Consider the following 17,985-nt stretch of genomic DNA (forward strand, 5'->3'; position numbering starts at 1 on the left):
GCAGGCCCCGGGGGCTCGCGCCGCCCTGCAGCAGCTCCGAGATGCGTCCGTTGACGGCGCGCAGGGGCAGTTTGGAGGCCAAGCCCGCGCCGCGGCTCCTGCTGAGGGACTGGGTGGACCAGGACATGTGCTTCCCGCTGGGGGGCAGGCTGGGGCTCTGGCCCACCGACTGCGGCAGGGACTTGGTGGAGAAGCTCAGCGTCTTGGTGGTGGCGGCGGACAGGCTGCGCGCTTTGGGGCTGGCCAGCAGCAGCTTGCTCACCGCCGAGATCTTGGACTGGCTGGCCTTGGGCGAGGCCCCCGCGGGCTGGCCGGGGCCCGCGTGGGTGGGCGAGGCCCCGCTGCGGCCCAGGCTCCGCCCTGCGCGCGGCACGGTGCTGTCCTTGCTGGCGTGGGCGCGGCCGTTCACGGACGACAGGCTCTCGGCTCTCTGCAGAGACAGGCATTCGTAGTGGCTGACTGTTGTCCTGCCGAGGGAGTTGGTCCTGTTGGCCAGCTGCTCCAGTTTGGCGCTGAAGAGCCTGCTGCTGGTGCTGGCATCCTTCAGCTTGCAGCCGGACTCGTCCGGGAAGCTGGCCAGGAAGGACACCGGCTGGCTGGAGGGGCTGCTGCTGTTGCTGCTGCAGGCACTGTGCTGGGGGCTGGCCCGGTTCTTCTGCTCCAAGCTGGACTTGCGCACCGGGGGCAGCGGAGGGGTCGCTTTGGGCCGAGCCAGGACGCCGTGCTTGGGTGACGCCACCTTCCTGTCCAGGGCCGCCTTGGAGGGCTGGGTGCCCAGGGCGGCGGCCACGCCACTGGTGTCCGCCGCACAGTGGTAGAACAGGCCGTCTAGCTCCTCCTGTCGGCCGGCTTTCTGGAACGCCCTGGGCAGGCTGCTGGACTTGAGGTTTCTGCTGGGATGCGCGGGGCCCTGGAGCGCCAGGCCGGGCACGGCCATCTCACAGCCATCCACGACCCTCCTGAAGTTGTCGCTCACCGGCGAGGCCGTCACCTCGCCGCCGCTGCTGCTCAGCCGGTCCCCGGAGCCGGCCTTCCTGTCCTGTTTCGGCTCCGGCCTGGCCTCCGGCTTCGGGCTCCCCGCAGCCGCGGCCTCACACCTGAGCCCTTCCTCGTCGGGACAGACGTTCTCTTTTTTCACCTCTTCTTCCCGTTTCAGCCAGGGATCCTCGAATTTCATCTCTGCCTTGGCACTGGCATCCTTGTTCTCCTGGGCCTGTGCTGTGCTCGGGGCGGGGCTGGCGTTGGCCACGGAAGCCTCGGGCTCTTGGACGTGCCGGGGACTCATGGCAATGCAGGGGTAAACGGTGATGTTGGTCTTCATGGGAATGTACCCGTCGCAGCCGCTCAGGTTCGCAGTGTTGGAGATGGTGACCATGGCTTTGCCCAGCGTGGAGATCTTGCAGCCTTGGATGGGGGCGGCTTTGCTGAAAGCGTCTTCCCCCACGTCAGACAAGATGAGCAAGTTGTCGGGGCCGGCCTTGGGCTTCTCTCGGCACACCACGGTGGCGTTCTGGATGCTGCTAACAAACTCCGAGCCCGGAGGGTCTGCCATCGCCTCCCCGTGCCCGAAACAAGTCTGGGCTATGAGGCTGTGGCAAGACTGCTCGCCGTCACTGCCCGTGCTCATCTCACTCAGCCAGGAGCTGATGGAGGAGCGCCTGCTCCCGGCCTCCCGGCCCTTCTCGTCCAGGCTCAGCTTCGGGAGGGGCAGGAACTGCGTGATGCTGACCTCAGACACAGGAGCCACGCTTGAGTAGCACTCCAGGTCCTCGCTGATGCTGCCAATGATGCTGACGGGCCGGGAGCCCGAGGCCAAGGCCTGCACAGAGCAGTCGCTGTTGAAGCTGATGATGCTGGTGGGCCGGCCGCTGTCCAGGACGCCGCTGATGGTCAGCTCCTCCACCAGCGTGAACACCAGCTCGTCCTCGCCGTTCAGCTCCAGGGGCTGCTGCACAGTCACCGTGGTGGTGCTCAGGATCTCCTTCTTGGCATCCGGGGACGTGGCTGCCCGAGGCTCGTCCTCCACGGCGGTGTTGGGGAAGCCTTCGCTTCCGGCAGACATGGATTTCTTCAAAACCTGGGGGCTCATCCCCACCGGGGGCGTCCGCACCTCAGGCTGCAGGAGGGACTCGTTCGATGCTGTGCTGGGATCCTTGCTCAAGGGGACCGGAGGGGTAGGTGAGGGCAGGACCCCCTTCTGGGTATAGACCTTGCTCCTCTGGGAGGGAGAGCTGGCGGGCTTGTACTCTGAGGTCTTGGACAGGCTGGCCACGCCCAGCCGCGGGGAGCCCATCGGCCTGGGCTTGCCTTCCACGAAGCCACAGGAGTTCAGGCTCTCTCGGCTGCTCCTGAGGCTGGGGCTCTGCACGAGCTGGGAGCTGTGCTGGCTGCTGCCGCTGCTGCCGGGGATGCTCCTGGGTGAGGCCGGCGCGGGGCTGTGGGGAAGCGCTGCGGCAGGAGCTGGCGAGTGATTCCGCGGCACCCTGAAGGCCGGGGCGTCCGTGGCGTCTCTGTCTCTGTCGTGGCCCTCCGACCCGTCCTCCTCCTTGTCAGACTCGCAGAGCGGGCTGGCCCCCACGGCTGCCTGGCTTCGCGGGGGACACCTGGTTGCCTGCTCTGCCCCAAACTGGGTGGGCAGCTCTTCAAAAGGAAACTTACTGGGCTCCTCGCTGCCGTCGATGCAATCCAGTCGCTCCTGCAGCTCGGCAAACGTGTTGCACTTGAGACAGTCCCTTTCTGACTTGCCGGCTGCAGCCTCCGCAGCCTCCGCGGGCCGGGTGTCACCCCTGGCCTTCTGCAGAGCCGGCACAATAGGCACAAAGTCCGGGGGGCCCTCGTTGTCGGTGAGTTCCTTGTCCGAGAGGGCCGTGCCGTTGGGCCCAATGTAGATGACCGTGTCGCAGGACTGCTCGCTGCTGGAGGAGTAGTCGGGGTCACTGGCCAGGTGGGGGATCGGGAAATCCGAGTCCACGGCAGCCCTGGCGTGGAAGGGCCTCAGCTGGGTGGGCCTGCGCATTCTGCCTTCCTCACAGGAGCTCTCGCCTCCCGAGGAGCTTGACGTGTACTGTGGGCGAGACAGGCAGTTACCACGGGCGGCCCTTCCGAAACCGCCCCCCCGGGGAGTCGGACAGCGCGGTGCGAGCAGCGCACAGAGGCCCACGACACGACACAGAGGCCTCCCCGGGCCCCGAGGCACGGCCCATCCTCAGGTGTGCCGGGCACGGCCCCCGGCCGGGCCGCGCGGGACGCAGACCGCCTCTGTGGCGCAGGGGTGTTGACGAAAGGCGGTGACAGTCTCGGCCCCATCTGATGGAGCGGACGCCGGCTGAGCACACCCTGGCCATTGGTGGGGCTCTGTGCCACGGGCCATTTGCTGGCAAGTCCTGCTTCTGGCAACAGCAGAAAGATACCAAGAGGAGGGGAAAGCACCACGCGTACCAGTTGACCCTTATCAGAGAGACCCCAGTCACCACTATTTTCCCAAACACTCAGGTGACACCATCACTGGTTGGCGTGGCCTCAGCCTGAGAAAACGAGCCTGGTGGTTTCTAGGAGACTCTCGGTGCCAGGCAGAAGCCACTGCGATCACCCAGAAGGCTGAATATGTCTCCTGCAGGGGACACAGGGCCAGGGAGCAGGCGGTTACGCGTCCTCTTTGGGGTCACCCGGGTGAAGAACAAGGGAGTATGTCCTGCCCTTCCAACGTTTTTCATCTCAAAGTCGCAATCGTCTGAACTACCTCAAGTAGAGCGAGTTGAGGCCTGGCGGGGCCCCAACGGGTCACCCAGAGGCCCTGTGTGCAGAAGGAGAGGGCATAGTTCCTCCCCAGGGCCTGCAGGTCTCCCCTGCCAGGTGATGCCCAGCTGCTCGTTGGCACCTCCCTCCCCTGTGTCCTGGGTAACGGGGAGTCAGAGTTGGCTCCAGCTTTCTTCGGACCCAGGTCCAGGGCGGCACCCCCCCACCCCCCGAAGCTGCCTACCTTTGTTTTCTTTTTCTTCATCCTCAGGACTCTGGAGGCGATCTGGATGGTGGACAGGGTCTCCGCGTAGCTCCCGGCGGCCGCGGAGATGTGCGCGATCATGGTGGTGCGGCAGTTCACGTTCCCCAGGGACTCGCGCAGCAGCATGGTGAGCTTGCTCTCTCTGCCGAGCAAAGTGGATTAAAGCTGCATTAGCGGGCCGGGCTTCACTTTGGCTGTCAGGGTAGGACTTCAGGCCTCTCCATGGCTTCTGCGCTGTGGGCAGTGATTTTCCTTCCCCACCCCATTTTTTTCTAATGGCATACTAATTAGTGTCATTTGCTAGCACTGGGCTATTTGCAGTTGGCAGCGGAGCAAGTGCTTCTAACCCCAAGAATGGAACTCATGCAAAACACCTCCCCTGGCACTTCTGCCCTGGCTGTGATGGGGTATTCCTCTGTGTCTGTGCACATGCAGATGGCACTGCACATAAGGAGAGCTGGGAATAGAATGAGGCGAAGGGCTGAAGAGAAAATGGCTTTGTGGCCGGGGTCCGGCATGCTGTCTGCACTCCTCCGTTGAGTTTCGCACAAGCAATTCCTGCAACAAAACGTAGTTTCCCAGACGTGAACTTACTTGCACCGAGGGCCTGTGTGCTTTTAATACATGCAGAGATGCTTCTGGCAAGGAGCTGCATGTGCTTTATGGCCGTGTCTCTAAATGGCTATGGTTGCACATAGTAGTTATGAGCAAAACATATTCACAATCCTGATTATCATAGAGGCCCAAGCACTTACTCAATCAGCAACAGAATGTGGAACTTTCTAGAAAGTTCCTCCAAGTTGTGTGCATGGTAAGAATGTAATGATGGTGTTTCTAGACTCTTTCAAAGGAGGAGGAACAGCTCATATTTTTCCATCCCTCTACTTGACCCAACACTCTCCCTGCCTTGCTTTCAAAGGTGTCTGCCTGCATCATCATCAACATGCGTGCATCCTCTCTGCCAACTGTCACTCCATCTCCGGAGCCCACCCTGCTCCTGTGAGCTGACCTAGCCTCTCTATTGCCCGTGTCCTGCGAGCTTCCCTTGGAGTTGTGTTTGCAACGCCAGGTGAGAGGTCTCTGTCCTCATGTCCGTGTCCCCATCAGCTGCTAGACAGTTGCCCCCTGAAGAGCTCCCAGTTTGCAGCCTCGGCAGGCGACGAGGGCTGCTGTCAGCAGAGATTAGAACTCGGAAATGGAGAAACCATTTCACATGCGACCTGCACCAGGCCTCCAGGGAGCAAAGACTGTGGTGTAAGAGCAATAGCTTTTCTTTGCCATCTGGGACCAATTAAGGTGTCGTTTCAGGGACACCAGGCTCACTATGCCTCAGATCTGGGGTCATTTGAAAATACACCAGGGCTTTCCTTCAAGTAAAATAATCAGTGACAAAAGTGGTTGAAGGAGAGACTCATGGATTGAGTGTTTATATCTTTCCCGAATGCACACACTGAAGTCCTCACCCACAGTGTTACGCTACTTAGAGGCAGGGTCTTTGGTAGGTGATCAGGTCACGAGGGCGAAGCCTTAGAGATTTACATAGCCCCTTGTGGTCCTCCCTCCCCTGGGTCCATGTGAAGATGGAGAGAAGATGACAGTCTGTGAACCGGGAGGCAGGTTCTCATCAGACACCAAATCTTTTGGCACCTCAATCTTAACTCCAACCTCCAGAACCGTGAGAAATACATTTCTATTGTTTAAATCACCCAGACTGTGGCGTTTTTGTGATAGCAACCTCAAATACTATGACAGAAAGGCAAGGGGATGTGGAGAAGGAGCGAGGCCTGGTTGTAAACATTTCAGTCCCTTCAAACTGTGTCCAGCAGGAATGTTGCAGGTAGCACTGAAGCTGACGAGCAGATGCGATTCTGGTCCTGCTCCTGGCAGACACTTTTTTTTGTTTGTTTGATTTTATTCATTTATGTACACAAGAGCTGGGGTGGAGGACAGAGATGGATGGGATAAGAGGATTCACCAGACAGAGTAGGGAGCAGACCAGGCAGATCTACTGAACTACACTGCTGAGGGGAGCAGCGGGGAGACAGGAGAGGTCTGCTGTGCCCTGTGGGTCACTCCCTGCCCTGCGATCGAACTTGTGTCATAGTAGCTGGTGATAGTTTCATAGTGCTGAGACTGTAACCCCTGCACCACCAGGAAGGCCCTGGCAGACACTGTGCTTGGATGAGCCCAGAACTTTGTTTCAACACAAGAAAAGAAAATTAGATCCCAGTAGGGTTCAACTGTGATCTCACACTGTCAACTATTACTCATGGTGGTTATGTCCTATTAAGTCTTCCCAAAACCTGAGTTAGTGAATATGGAGTCATTGCTCCTAGGAGAATAGAAGATGAGATTCAAAGGCCTCTGGTCAAAATATCCTGTCAACAGATCAATAAAGACACATTATTTAGTATATGTCCTTCTCACAAATAATGGGCCACTTGTACGACTTCTGTTTCACAAAACAGCCCCTGAAAAGAGCTTTCCATTTCCCTGCCTCTGAGTAACACGACCATACATTTCTGTGGAACTCAGCACAGTACTGCCCATTGCACTGGGGGGTTGTTTTTCATCAATCCTCATCTTGCGAATCAACAAACATAGTCACTTTTCCATACTCTCATCTTAGCAGATCTTATCTTGCTAGAGTAGCGTGATATAGGTCAATGACTTTTGTTCTTCCTTTCTCTACATATTCACACTTTGATGCATTAACACTGAGCATGCCAGCAGCATGCCAACGTGCCTAGATAAAGTTTTTCTAACAACATTTAGATATGTAAGCCACCTCAGCCTCTTCCACTGAGAAAAACCAGACAGCACACTGCATGGACACATGAAACAAAAGCATACAGACAGCACCACATCGGCTGTATAAAGGACCTTTGTTTACAGAAGAAAGGTAAACAAGAAGGCAGGACACGTATGCGTCAAGTCTTTGATGTTCCTGCACTGGAAGGCTAACAAGCCCTGATGCTGATTTTGGGGGTTACAAATACATTTTTGCAAGTGGGCAAATTCCCAAACACGGGATCTGTGAATGAGGATAGACTGGCTCTTGGGTTCCTAATATGGCCTGCTATTTAGTTGCACTCTACTGGAGTCATACCTGACTTATTTTCCCCTGTGGCCCTATAAAGTTGTCTTCAGGAAAGATACTAAAGACAAAAACCACAGAAACAATATTCTCACAACGGACCGTTTTACCCTCTGTATTCCCACATGATTTCCCATTCATGAGTCAATCACAGGACACAGTTTTTTTGTTTTTTTTTTTAAGGCCACATTGTAGGGTATGTGTGTTGCTTGGCAACGCATTTTAACTCTCCTTGTGGATAGCACATAAAATTTCCTGCAAGACTCCTCCACACGGGCTTCTCTACATGCTAAAGTGTCTCCTTGTGGAGGTGAGGGATGGTCACTATAAAACCTTGGTTTTTTTCAACCTCCTGATGGTCCTTTAACTTGGAGGAAAGGCGACAAAAGAGGGAAGGTGAAAAGCTTTATGGTTCACTCAGTAGCTTTGACAGGAAGAAAAAGGATTCTGAAGTTTCTAGGGTAACATCTAGCACAAACCCTGTATCTTGGCATCAAGACCGAGACAAGCAGAAGGGCACAGTGCTGGAGGTGGGTTTAGGGACTCAGGGGCCCTGTGGGAGGCACCGGGTGGGCAGGAGCCGGAGGGGACTGGCGATGGAGCAGAGTTCACCGGGGCTGGGAAGCAGCAGCGACACACAGCTCACCACCCTCCTACCCCAACAGCACACACCTTTTAAGATAATTTTGGAAAGATGCTTTGCTTCTACAAATAAGTCACTTTTCAATGGAGATAGCAAGAGTACACAAAAACCCAGGTTCAGCTTTCAGTGGATATTCATTTTAAAAGGACATGAAATAGGACTGAGGTTTACAGGCCAAATCTGGACCACTATTTTTATAAGTAAAGTTTTATTGGAACATAGTTACACCAATTTTTTTTATAATACTTTATTTTTACATCATTTTGTGCCTTTTCCATCTCAGTTGTATTCCCCATGGCCTTCCCATCACCAAATCACCCTGTGCCATCACCATAGTCAGGTGCATTTCCCTTCCCCCACTGTTTTTGATCTCATTCTCCACTCCACCCCCACAAAATGTCTCTGGTATATAGCTGTTTATTATTATTATTATTATTTTCTCGCCTGGTCCATTATGTTCCTGCTATGAGCGAAACCATTCGATATTTTTCCTTTCCCTTCTGGCTTATTTCATTCAGCATGATCCCTTCCAGCTCCACCCATGTTGCTGCAAAAGGTATGAGTCACACCTATTTTAAAACATTATCTCTGGCTCCTTTTGCCCTATGACAGCATTGCTGAGGAGGAACCCATATGACCCAGTGGGCACACATACTAACTATCTGATCCTCCACAGAAATTTCTGACTGTGCTCTAGAGGAATGATATAATCTGGCCTCATCCCAGACACAGTGCCAAAGTCACCGACCAGAGCATGAGAATGTGTCTTAGTTTCTTTACTATTTAATAATCTTTCTGTTTTGATAGCTGCCTTTCTTTCAGTCCATGTCTCACCGAGGGTGAGCTAACCTCAGTACAATGGAAACAGGCAGAGGGACAAACGTTAGGTGGTGGCAAGGACCAGAGTCCAGGTCAGGGCTGCTGGCCACTGCCTGATTCACTGCCTACTCATGTGGCCACAGAACCCGTCCTTCCAAAGCAGCTGTGAGCCACGCTCATGCACTTAGCTCGTTAACTCATTAGTGTCTGCAGCTGTTCATTCCAGAAGCTTCTTATGAGCTCTGTGCAGGTGCTGAGAAGCTGCACCAAGAGGGACCAGAATGAACTCAAGGAATCCACTGTCCAGGAAGAGAGAGTGACAGAAAGAGAGAGAGACATACACATATAGGCTCATGATAGCCTTCGTCAAAGCTAAGTCTTAGCTAAGTCTTAGCTTAGAAGAACAAGTCTTAAAAGGCATGTAACGGCAAGAAGCTCTGAGAGAGGTGGACAGCCTCATGGCCACAGAGACCACCCAGACAGTCATGTCTCATGTCACAGCTCTGTCTCCTTGCCAGGATTCTCCCCTGTGGCAGAAATCCAAAGAAATACAAAAGACCCCTAGTTGCTTGCGATCATCTGAGTGTTTGACACAACTCTAAAGTGCCTGCTAAAACAGACAGTGTGAAATCTGTAGCTCATTATCTGCTGGCTCTTAGGGGACTAACCCCCCTACATGGTGAGCTGGCATAGGACTGCTGATGAAATAGTGTCTGAAGTCACACTACTCTGCTGGCCAGGCGAGTTCACAAGAAAAGGCCATTCCTTCATGAGCAGTGTTAAATGTTCTCCTTGTCCAGAGAAGAGCCGAAGAACTCTGGAGCAAGGAAGTAGGCACCTGCTGATTGTGTTCTTTTGAAAGAGAAAAATGTGGTAAGCACAAATCAGCAAATTGGGACAGTCCTGTCTTGTGGCGAGAACGGTGGGTGTCAATTCATGACCAACAGGGAGCGCTATGCAAATGCATCTCCGTCAATACTAACATTGCAGACATAGACGAAAGGAAGATAAGGCTGCCCCCTCCACTGGTGTCACTTCTTAATCAGACATTGAAAGAAAGGGTCTTACTTAAACAAGGAAACTAATTAAGCTCCAGAACAATTTGCAAGAGAATGTTACCCATGGGTAGCAAGAACTGAAGCACACAAATAATCATAAACCCAGGCTCACGCGCACATGTAAGTCTCCACCCAGCATACACAAAGGCATGCCCTTTTGTGAAGAAGGGTAACAACAACTTTTTCTTTCTTTTAAGTCATTCACCTTTGGTATTCAAAAAGGAAGCCACACACATCGTGTTCTTATCAGTGTCGGATACTTCCGGTCAAGGTAACAACTAATACTGAATAGCAAGATGAGATTTGTATCCTTCACCTTCTTAATGATAGGAGCCTGGAACTGCACTGCTTTCTGTAAATACCCCTTTCCTCACCAAACTGTCAGAATGGAGAGCCCCAGACAGCTTGAGATGCCGGTTGAGAGTGGCCAGGTATCAAGTTGGCTCCAGAATTTCTGATCTTCCAGTCTTGTGTACCCCACCCCCACTCTGCATCCTCTTGCCGCGGATGTCCAAAAGGAGAGAGGAATGTGAGAAAGAAGAAAGATTGGAAAGAAGAAAGATGAAAGCTGGGATAACATCATGAACTTTCACAGTTTTTGGCTAGCTGAATGACACTCTATGTTCTCTCCCAAGGGACCCTCTTTCCTACCTAATCCTACCCTGTTGGCCTGTGAGCATTGTTTTCTTTGAAAGAGTTTTATTTCTATTTATTGATGCACACAAGAAACGTAGGTCAGCGGTGTGGGGGGTGAGAGGATTCACCAGACAGAGATTCACCAGAGACATAAGGAGCAGAAGGAAGAGATGGACTGAAACACACTGCTGAGGGGAGCAGCAGGGAGACAGGAGAGGTCTGCTGAGCCCTGGGGGTGACTCCCTGGCTGGGGATCGAATATGCTGGTGATGGCTTGATAGTGCTGAGACTTTAACCCCCAACCACTTGGGAGGCCCTCTTACTGTGATTTTAATGACTAGAGATACTGACAATCTTCTCGTGTCCTTATCGGTTACTTGTATATCTTCCTTGGAGAAATGTCCACTCAAGTCCTGTGTCCATTTTTGAACTGAATTTTTATGTTTTTGCTGAATTAGAAGAAGTCTTTATAGATTCTGGATATTAAACCTGTGCTATGCGAGATATGAATGTTTTCTCTCATTTTCTGGATTGTTTTTCAATCTCTTGCTAGTGTCCTTTGACCTATGAGTACCATCAGACCTATGAGTACCACCTCACTTTCTGATAATTGATGTTTTGGGGAATGGTAGAAAGCCTTTCACTCTATGAAGATTTCCTGGTTAAAGCTTGCCAGTAAGAGGGACCAAAGTTTGCTTAAGCTATTTGGTGTTGAAGATACTTGTCCAATATGGTCCTGGTTATTTGCAAACCACTAACCAGTGACCAGCTGGAGAAAACTTGAAAGACTATTGTTGAGCCCATGTGTCGTAGACTGCCTAGGGATAAACTTCTTTTGAAATGAGATTTAACCAACTTTAAGGAGGGTGATGAGGACCACTTTTTTAGAATGCCTTCCGGGTATCTTGTGTGGTTTAAGGAAACCTGATTCCAGCGACTTCACAAAATGTACCAATTGTACTGGCTCTTGGCACAAAGATCAGTGCTTAGTAATTGAAAGGAATTAAAAGGAAATTAAGTTTAAAAATGGTTTCCATTACTGGTATAAGTCTGAGAAAATATGTTATTCAGAGGCCACAAATCATACATTTAATAACTTAAGAGAGAATCCATGAAATTTTATGAGGAGTGACATGAAGGAATTCTACATTTTTTTCCCAAAAAGAATGAAGAAAGTTTAGAGTTCTCCAGTGACATTTACTTTGTTTAAAAGCAAGATAGGTTATAGTCAGATGATTTTTGCATTTTTTTAAGGTTGATAAGTTCAATCACAAATATCTATTCATTTCTTACTTGGGATAAATGTGATTTGAGTTCCAAGTCTGAGTCCTATTATTCTTGCAAGATCTTTCACTGGGAAGATTCTCAAAGTCCTGTCAGTGACAAGAAACTTGCAAATGAGGAATGAATAACATCATCTTCTACCACTCTTTGGTGTCTCTAGCCCCTTTGTTTAAATTTCAGATCATCTCAGAGATTTTCCACAGTGCTGTGAGGTCCTGTGTGGGGTCGATAAATGGTCCCGATAGCACGACCAGCATCTGATTCCTGGAGAACTGCTTCACACGGGCGAGGGTCAGATCTTTTCTTCTTATACACACTGGCTAGCATAGTGAAGCCTTCCCACAACTATTTCAATAAATATCTAATGGGAATATGTGCACTGAAAGAAGTCTCCCCTAAGCTTCCCAACTCCGTTGTTTAAAAACAACAACAACAGGGCCCTCCCTGGTGGCGCAGCCGGTTAAAGCACAGCACTGAGTATCTGAAGCCGCTTCCTCATGAGTTCGATTCCCGCCTGCCCCGGAGGTGACCACATGGCGTGGCAGACCTCTCCTGACCCGCCCGCTGCTCCCCTCAGCAGTGTATTTCGTTGATCTGCCTGTTCTGCACTCCGCTCTATCTCTGGTGAATTCTCTCACCCTCCACATCTCTGGCCTGTATCCCAGTTCTGTATGCACAAATAAAATAAAAAAAAAAAATCTTTAAAAAACAACAACAACAACAACAACAACAATAACAAAAACTTTACATTAGCCCTCCCTGGTGGCTCACTGTGTTAAAGCACAGCAATGTGAAGCCAGCCACAGCGACTTCAGCACGAGTTCAATCCCCGGCCAGGGAGCTGACCCACATGGCGCAGCAGACCTCTCCTGTCTCCCCACTGCTCCCCTCAGCGGTGTGTTTCAGTCCATCTGCCTGTTCTGCTCCCCACTCTGTCTCTGGTGAATCCTCTCACCCCCTGCACCTCTGGCCTGTACCCCAGTTCTGTATGCATAAATAAATACATCTTTTAAAACAAAACAAAAGTATTACTAAGACTTAAAAATAAATGACATGAGTAGCAAAGAGCAGATCTTCCTGTTCTCTTTCCCTGGTCTCATCAAGTAACATGTACTGAACGCAGCTCACATTTTAAGGCAGAATATTCCCACTAGCACAGAAACTCGTGCTGAATGCACTTGGTTATCACACACATGACTTGTGATTGTGCTCAGACAGAGACAAGTTGAACTTGTCAAAATCTGCATAATCAGTGAGAGTAATTGAATTACAATAACTTTATGATGAAACTTACATGGATGAAAAACTATTTCATCCAGGCGTGTGCAGTATGCTTTGCTGCCTGTCATCAATTAAACTTGAGAAATGTTGGAGACTTTCAAGAACTAGCTTAAATAAATGACATGAAAGCGCTCACATAAGGTACTTTTTCATTTTAAAGGCTGCTTGATGAATCTACCTAAATACCGTCCAAAAACATAGTGGTGTTTTAGAAACACGTCTGAGTTTTGATTGTACTTTCTTCAAAATCAGTTGTAAATCCACAGTCCAATGTTCAACACATCTCAGTCTGCAAAGCTTGTGAAGAACTGCTCTTATCAAATAAAATACAGCTTGCAAAGAAGGAGGAAACATTCTCCCCAAATCAAATACATACATAAAAAAATATTAGATGATGAGAGTTAAAGTAGTATAAAAGATTAAAGTTTCAAATTCTGCAGTGTGCTCTGAAAATTGACTTGGGGGAAGATCTTTTGAAACATTAGCACACAGCATTCTTATTGAATTGCGTAGCTTACTCCATTGAAATGAACTTGTAGTTGATTGGAGGGCACATAAAGTTTTAATTACTTTCAACCAGTGTGATAGTCTACCAAGTGAAAAAGAATTTGTAGTTAGCAAAATGTACAAGTAGTTTTATATGTTAAGCAGATAGCCTATAAACAGCTTGTATACACACGCATCTATCTACACACACATAGGGAGCTAGAGTAAATGAAGGAAAAAAATACAATGACTGTAAGCCACTATCAGAAAAAAATATAATCATAACAAAAGTAATCTAGACATGATACTAGGTAGGGTGAAGCTGATCAAAGTATACAAAGACAAACGAAGTAACTATTCTGCTTATTTATTTTAATGTTCAGGTAAACATATAAAGACATTTTATTTATCTTGGTGAACATGTATTTTTTAAAAAGTATGTCCACAATCGGGCCCTCCCTGGTAGTGCAGTGGGTTAAAGCACAGTGCCATGAAGCTAGCTGCAGCCACTCAACTAGAGTTCAGTCTTTGGCCAGGAGCTGACCCACAGGGCGCAGCAGACCTCTCCTGTGTCCATAACGCTCCCCTCAGCAGTGGACTTCATCAATTCACCTGATCTGCTCCCCACTCTGTCTCTGGGGAGTCCTCTCACCGTCCCTGCACCTCTTGCCTGTACCCCAGTTCTGTGTGCATAAATAAATCTTTAAAAAAAAAAGTATGTCTACAATATAAGTGGATATGTCAGAAAAATCTTTCTGAAAATCAATGTTATTAATTACTACTACTCTTTAGCCTCATAAGCATTCCAGTTTGGATAGCAAATGACATGGTTTCCTCGTGTATACTTCTGAATAGGAAGAGATGTGTTCTACAATTAAGAATAGGAGAGAAAAATACAGAAAGTAGCAATAAAGCAATATTGCTTGCAGGTATGTAAAAATACCTTTTTATCAAGTACAATCAAGCATGCAGACTAAGATATTATCACGAATTGTAATAAATGTATTGCTGAACTTGTAAGTAAGAGATTTTCAGGTCAAAAAATAAGGAAATTGGGAACTCAAAAGAAGTGAACGGCCCATTGAAGGCATTTGCCAAATAGTTCCGTTTTCTATGGTCCTCAAATGTGTTGAAAGCGGAAGCCCAAAATCACGGTTGAGAATTTTGACAGAAGAGCCCTGGGCTCTAGTCACTCTGCCCTTCAGACACCTGGGCCCGGCGGTCTGAAAATATGGCCAAGCAGAGAAAGAATCTGGAAACACAGGCTGGTGTAGTGCAGGTTTGCATTTTTAATTCTCCGTGTCTGTGTGGTCCAAAATATTTCAAGCTGAGAGTATAATTTAGAGGATCCTCAACTGATAGGGATCCCAGGCATCAAGCAGAAGTAAAAACAAATGCCAAAGTAAATGATCTTTATCCCAGGTCCAAAGAAGCCTCACAAATAAAATGCCAGTGAAAATGAGGTGCCCCTGGGGGAAAATAAACACACAAAGAAGCAAGGTACCAGGAGAGCGACCCAGCAGGCCAACAGATGGCAGGAAGAGCGGTTCACACACAGATTGCAAACAAACACACGAAAAAGTTGATTAGCATGTTGAGGGAAATTAAGATGTTTAAAGAAATAAAGTGAACTTTTTTAAGTAAGTGGAATGAGCCATTTCTGCTTCTGGCTAGGTTGGGAAATCAGGAACAGGATTTCTCCTCCTGCCTTAAACAACCAGAAGAGCAAAGAAAATGTGAAGTAAAGATGGGTTTTGCCGATGAGCCACAGAGAGCGAGGAGACGGGGGAAGGAGCCCTCCCGGGGCCCCGGCTCACTGCGAAGACGGGGCCACCTGGCCACAGACCAGAGAGGCCCAGGCAGCTGCCTTGCAGGGACGAGGGGACATCTGCAGTGGGGAGCCCCACGCAGGTGTCGGGGCCAAGAGTAGAAAGGGAGAATGTCCGCCTGTGCCCGGAGGTGCTGCTCTTCAGACCTTCTCCCTCTGCAAAGCAGCAGATGCAGCTCCCTGCCAGGCTGCCACCCTGCGGCCCCTCCTTGAGCAAGCCTGCCCCTGCCAGGGTCCCTCTTTCTGCTCACTCGTGTCTGTGTGAGTGTCCTCTACTTCCCGTCCTTCCTTGCAATCAACCTGCTTTTTGGGATATAACTCAAACGTCTCTGCCTTGTGGAGACACTCGCCAGGTGCTGCTGGCGGAGAGACCTGCTGGAACTTTGCTCAGAGGGAACCCAAGGACCCTGATCTCTGAGCTCGGCACCTCTCCGAAACGACATCCACAGGTATTTGCAGAGCGAAACAGAACAGGAGAGAGAGAGAGACAGAGAGAGAGAGACTGTCATGGAATTGGAACTAGGAGTAATTTGTGCGCAAACTGACGGTGGGAAGGGCTAACACAGAGGTCAGTGGCACTGTGCAGAATTCTTGGAAGGGGCCAGTCATGGACATGTCATCACTGTCGTGCTAGAATACTTTAAAAATGTGGTCAAATGAGCCCAATGCCCGCCAGAACAGAGCTTAGAGATGGCCTCAAGAGAGCAAACTAACTCCAAGTAACTTAACTGTGGAAATGAGTACATATTTCTAAAGAACTCATGGATTAAAAAGTAATTATTCCCGCGGGGGTTACAATTGAGATGGGAAAAAAATGTACAAAATGATGTAAAAATAAACTTTTGTAAAATAAAAAAGTAATTATTATGAAAAACAGGAACTGTTTTGAAGTGATGATATGATGACAATCAATGCTATCAAAAATTGAGGATATGGACACAACAGTACTTAGTCAATATGTATAGAAAGCAAAGCAGTCAACCTAAATGGGAAACAAAGAATTGAAAAGTAAGCCAAAAGAAGTAAAAAGAAGGAAATAATAAAGAGCAGAAAGTAATGAAAAGGGGGAAAATCATAAAGAAAATTAACAAGGTGGAAAGAAATGAAAGCGACAGAGCGTTGGCTCAGGAACAGAGAGCGACAGACCCACACATATTCCAGCACTTGCTTGATGAACAAAGGAGCGTTGCAGATCAGGGGGGACTCCATAAACGGTGCTGGGGGGACAGATTTGCCAAACAGTAGAATCCAGAATCCACAAAAAACTCTTAAGAATTAATAAACAAAAAGATAAGCAACTCTACAGAAAAACACCCAAAAGAAAACAAACCAGAGCTATACAGAGTCCTAATTAATACACACAAGAAGATAGTCACCTTATTAATAACCAGAGATGCATAATTACATACTATTAAATACCCACGTGCTGGCCAACTTTCAGAAAATCAGTATTGCTAGGTATTGATAAGTACTGATAGGTTTGGAGTAATGGGGACGCACGCCTACTGTGAGAGCGTCAGCAGATATGAGTATTCTCATTTAATTTAGGAATGCACAGTGTCTTCCTTCAGAGAAATCATGAAGGAATCACCTCCAAAAATTAATGTTGATGCAGACAGTTAAATGAGGCTTAGAGCACTGGAGACTCCCAAGGTTGGTATAACCAGGACAAGGGATTGGGCATAAAAACCTAGCGGACCAGAGCAGGAGGTCAGGGTCACTCTGCGGAGGAAGAGGCATCAGCGTCAAGAGGGAAGTGGGTAGGAGGAGGCACGGAGTTACCATGCCAGTTTATAACGTCCCTTTCCAGCTCCACTCACAGTGCTGAGCCAACGGTGGCTGCAGGGATTCTTGTTACCTTCTGCGGGCTCCAGGCTGCTGTGACCAAGGGAATTTGACATAAACCTCCTTTGGCCGCATTCTAGGAGTGGTCCGTGGTTGTCATGTAGATGGGATGAGTAAATACAAGCATTTACACGACTCAGGAGAGTAAGCACTAGATGAGAAGGGGGAGGGGAGTGGGGGAGAGGAGACACAGTGCCTCATTTTTGAGCATAGCTTAGATCTTGGTGTCCTTAGATCTTAGGACCTAACTCCAAAGCCATGCAATAAATGACTGTTGTAAAGGCCCTTAATGAACTTCTTAGCTCTTCTTTGAATGTACGTTTAGCAGGTTTATTCTCTGGGTAGAGCACTTAACACATTACAGATGCACGCTAAATTGTCAAAATAACCCAGAAGACAGAATAGATTTTTGCTACATAGCTGATGCAGAAAGTAGGGCTGTAGAGTCTGTGCTTCTCCACAGCCTAAAACAGCCGACATTGAGGCAAAAAGACAATAGGACTTTGTGTGATTGAGCATGGTGCTTTGGTGACTAGTAGCATGGGTGGCCCAAAGGTGCCTTCTGGTGGTAAGTGGGCAATCAAACAGCTCAAGGCAGATGTATGTCAATAAAACTACAGCCTTAAATTATACCTAGTATTCCCCCCAATAATGTCATCAAGTTAGAAATCAACTACAAGGGGGGAAAAACAAACAGGAAAAACTATGTATTGAGAAAAATGAAAATGATGATACAAGCTACCAGAATCTGTGCAGCAAGGACAACCTGATAGGAGAAAATAATCACAACACAGATCCACATTAAGAAGCAAGACAATTTCCGGCCCTCCCTGGTGGTGCAGCGGGTTAGAGCACAGGCTTGAACCACTTCCACATGAGTTCGATCCCCGCCTGTCCCAGAGGTGACCACATGGCGCAGTAGACCTCTCCTGACCCGCCCACTGCTCCCCTCAGCAGTGTGCTTCATCCATCTGCCTGTTCTGCTCCCCACTCTGTCTCTGGTGAAGC

At 49.3% G+C, this 17,985-nt stretch overlaps 1 protein-coding gene across 1 annotated transcript in view; it reads right to left on the minus strand.

The window, feature by feature from the left end:
* The window catches only part of KIF26B (kinesin family member 26B), a 243,355-nt gene that overhangs the window by 12,781 nt on the left and 212,589 nt on the right, over positions 1-17,985 (minus strand). Inside the window, exons 9-10 of the mRNA XM_004690768.2 lie at positions 3,980-4,142; positions 7-3,064 (exon numbers count right to left, since the gene is read on the minus strand). Coding sequence (XP_004690825.1) covers positions 7-3,064; positions 3,980-4,142 — 3,221 coding nt within the window. The remainder of the gene's footprint in view (positions 1-6; positions 3,065-3,979; positions 4,143-17,985) is intronic.

Source organism: Condylura cristata, unplaced genomic scaffold (genome assembly GCF_000260355.1).
Source record: "Condylura cristata isolate star-nosed mole 26May11 unplaced genomic scaffold, ConCri1.0 scaffold00029, whole genome shotgun sequence".
NCBI lineage: Eukaryota > Metazoa > Chordata > Mammalia > Eulipotyphla > Talpidae > Condylura > Condylura cristata.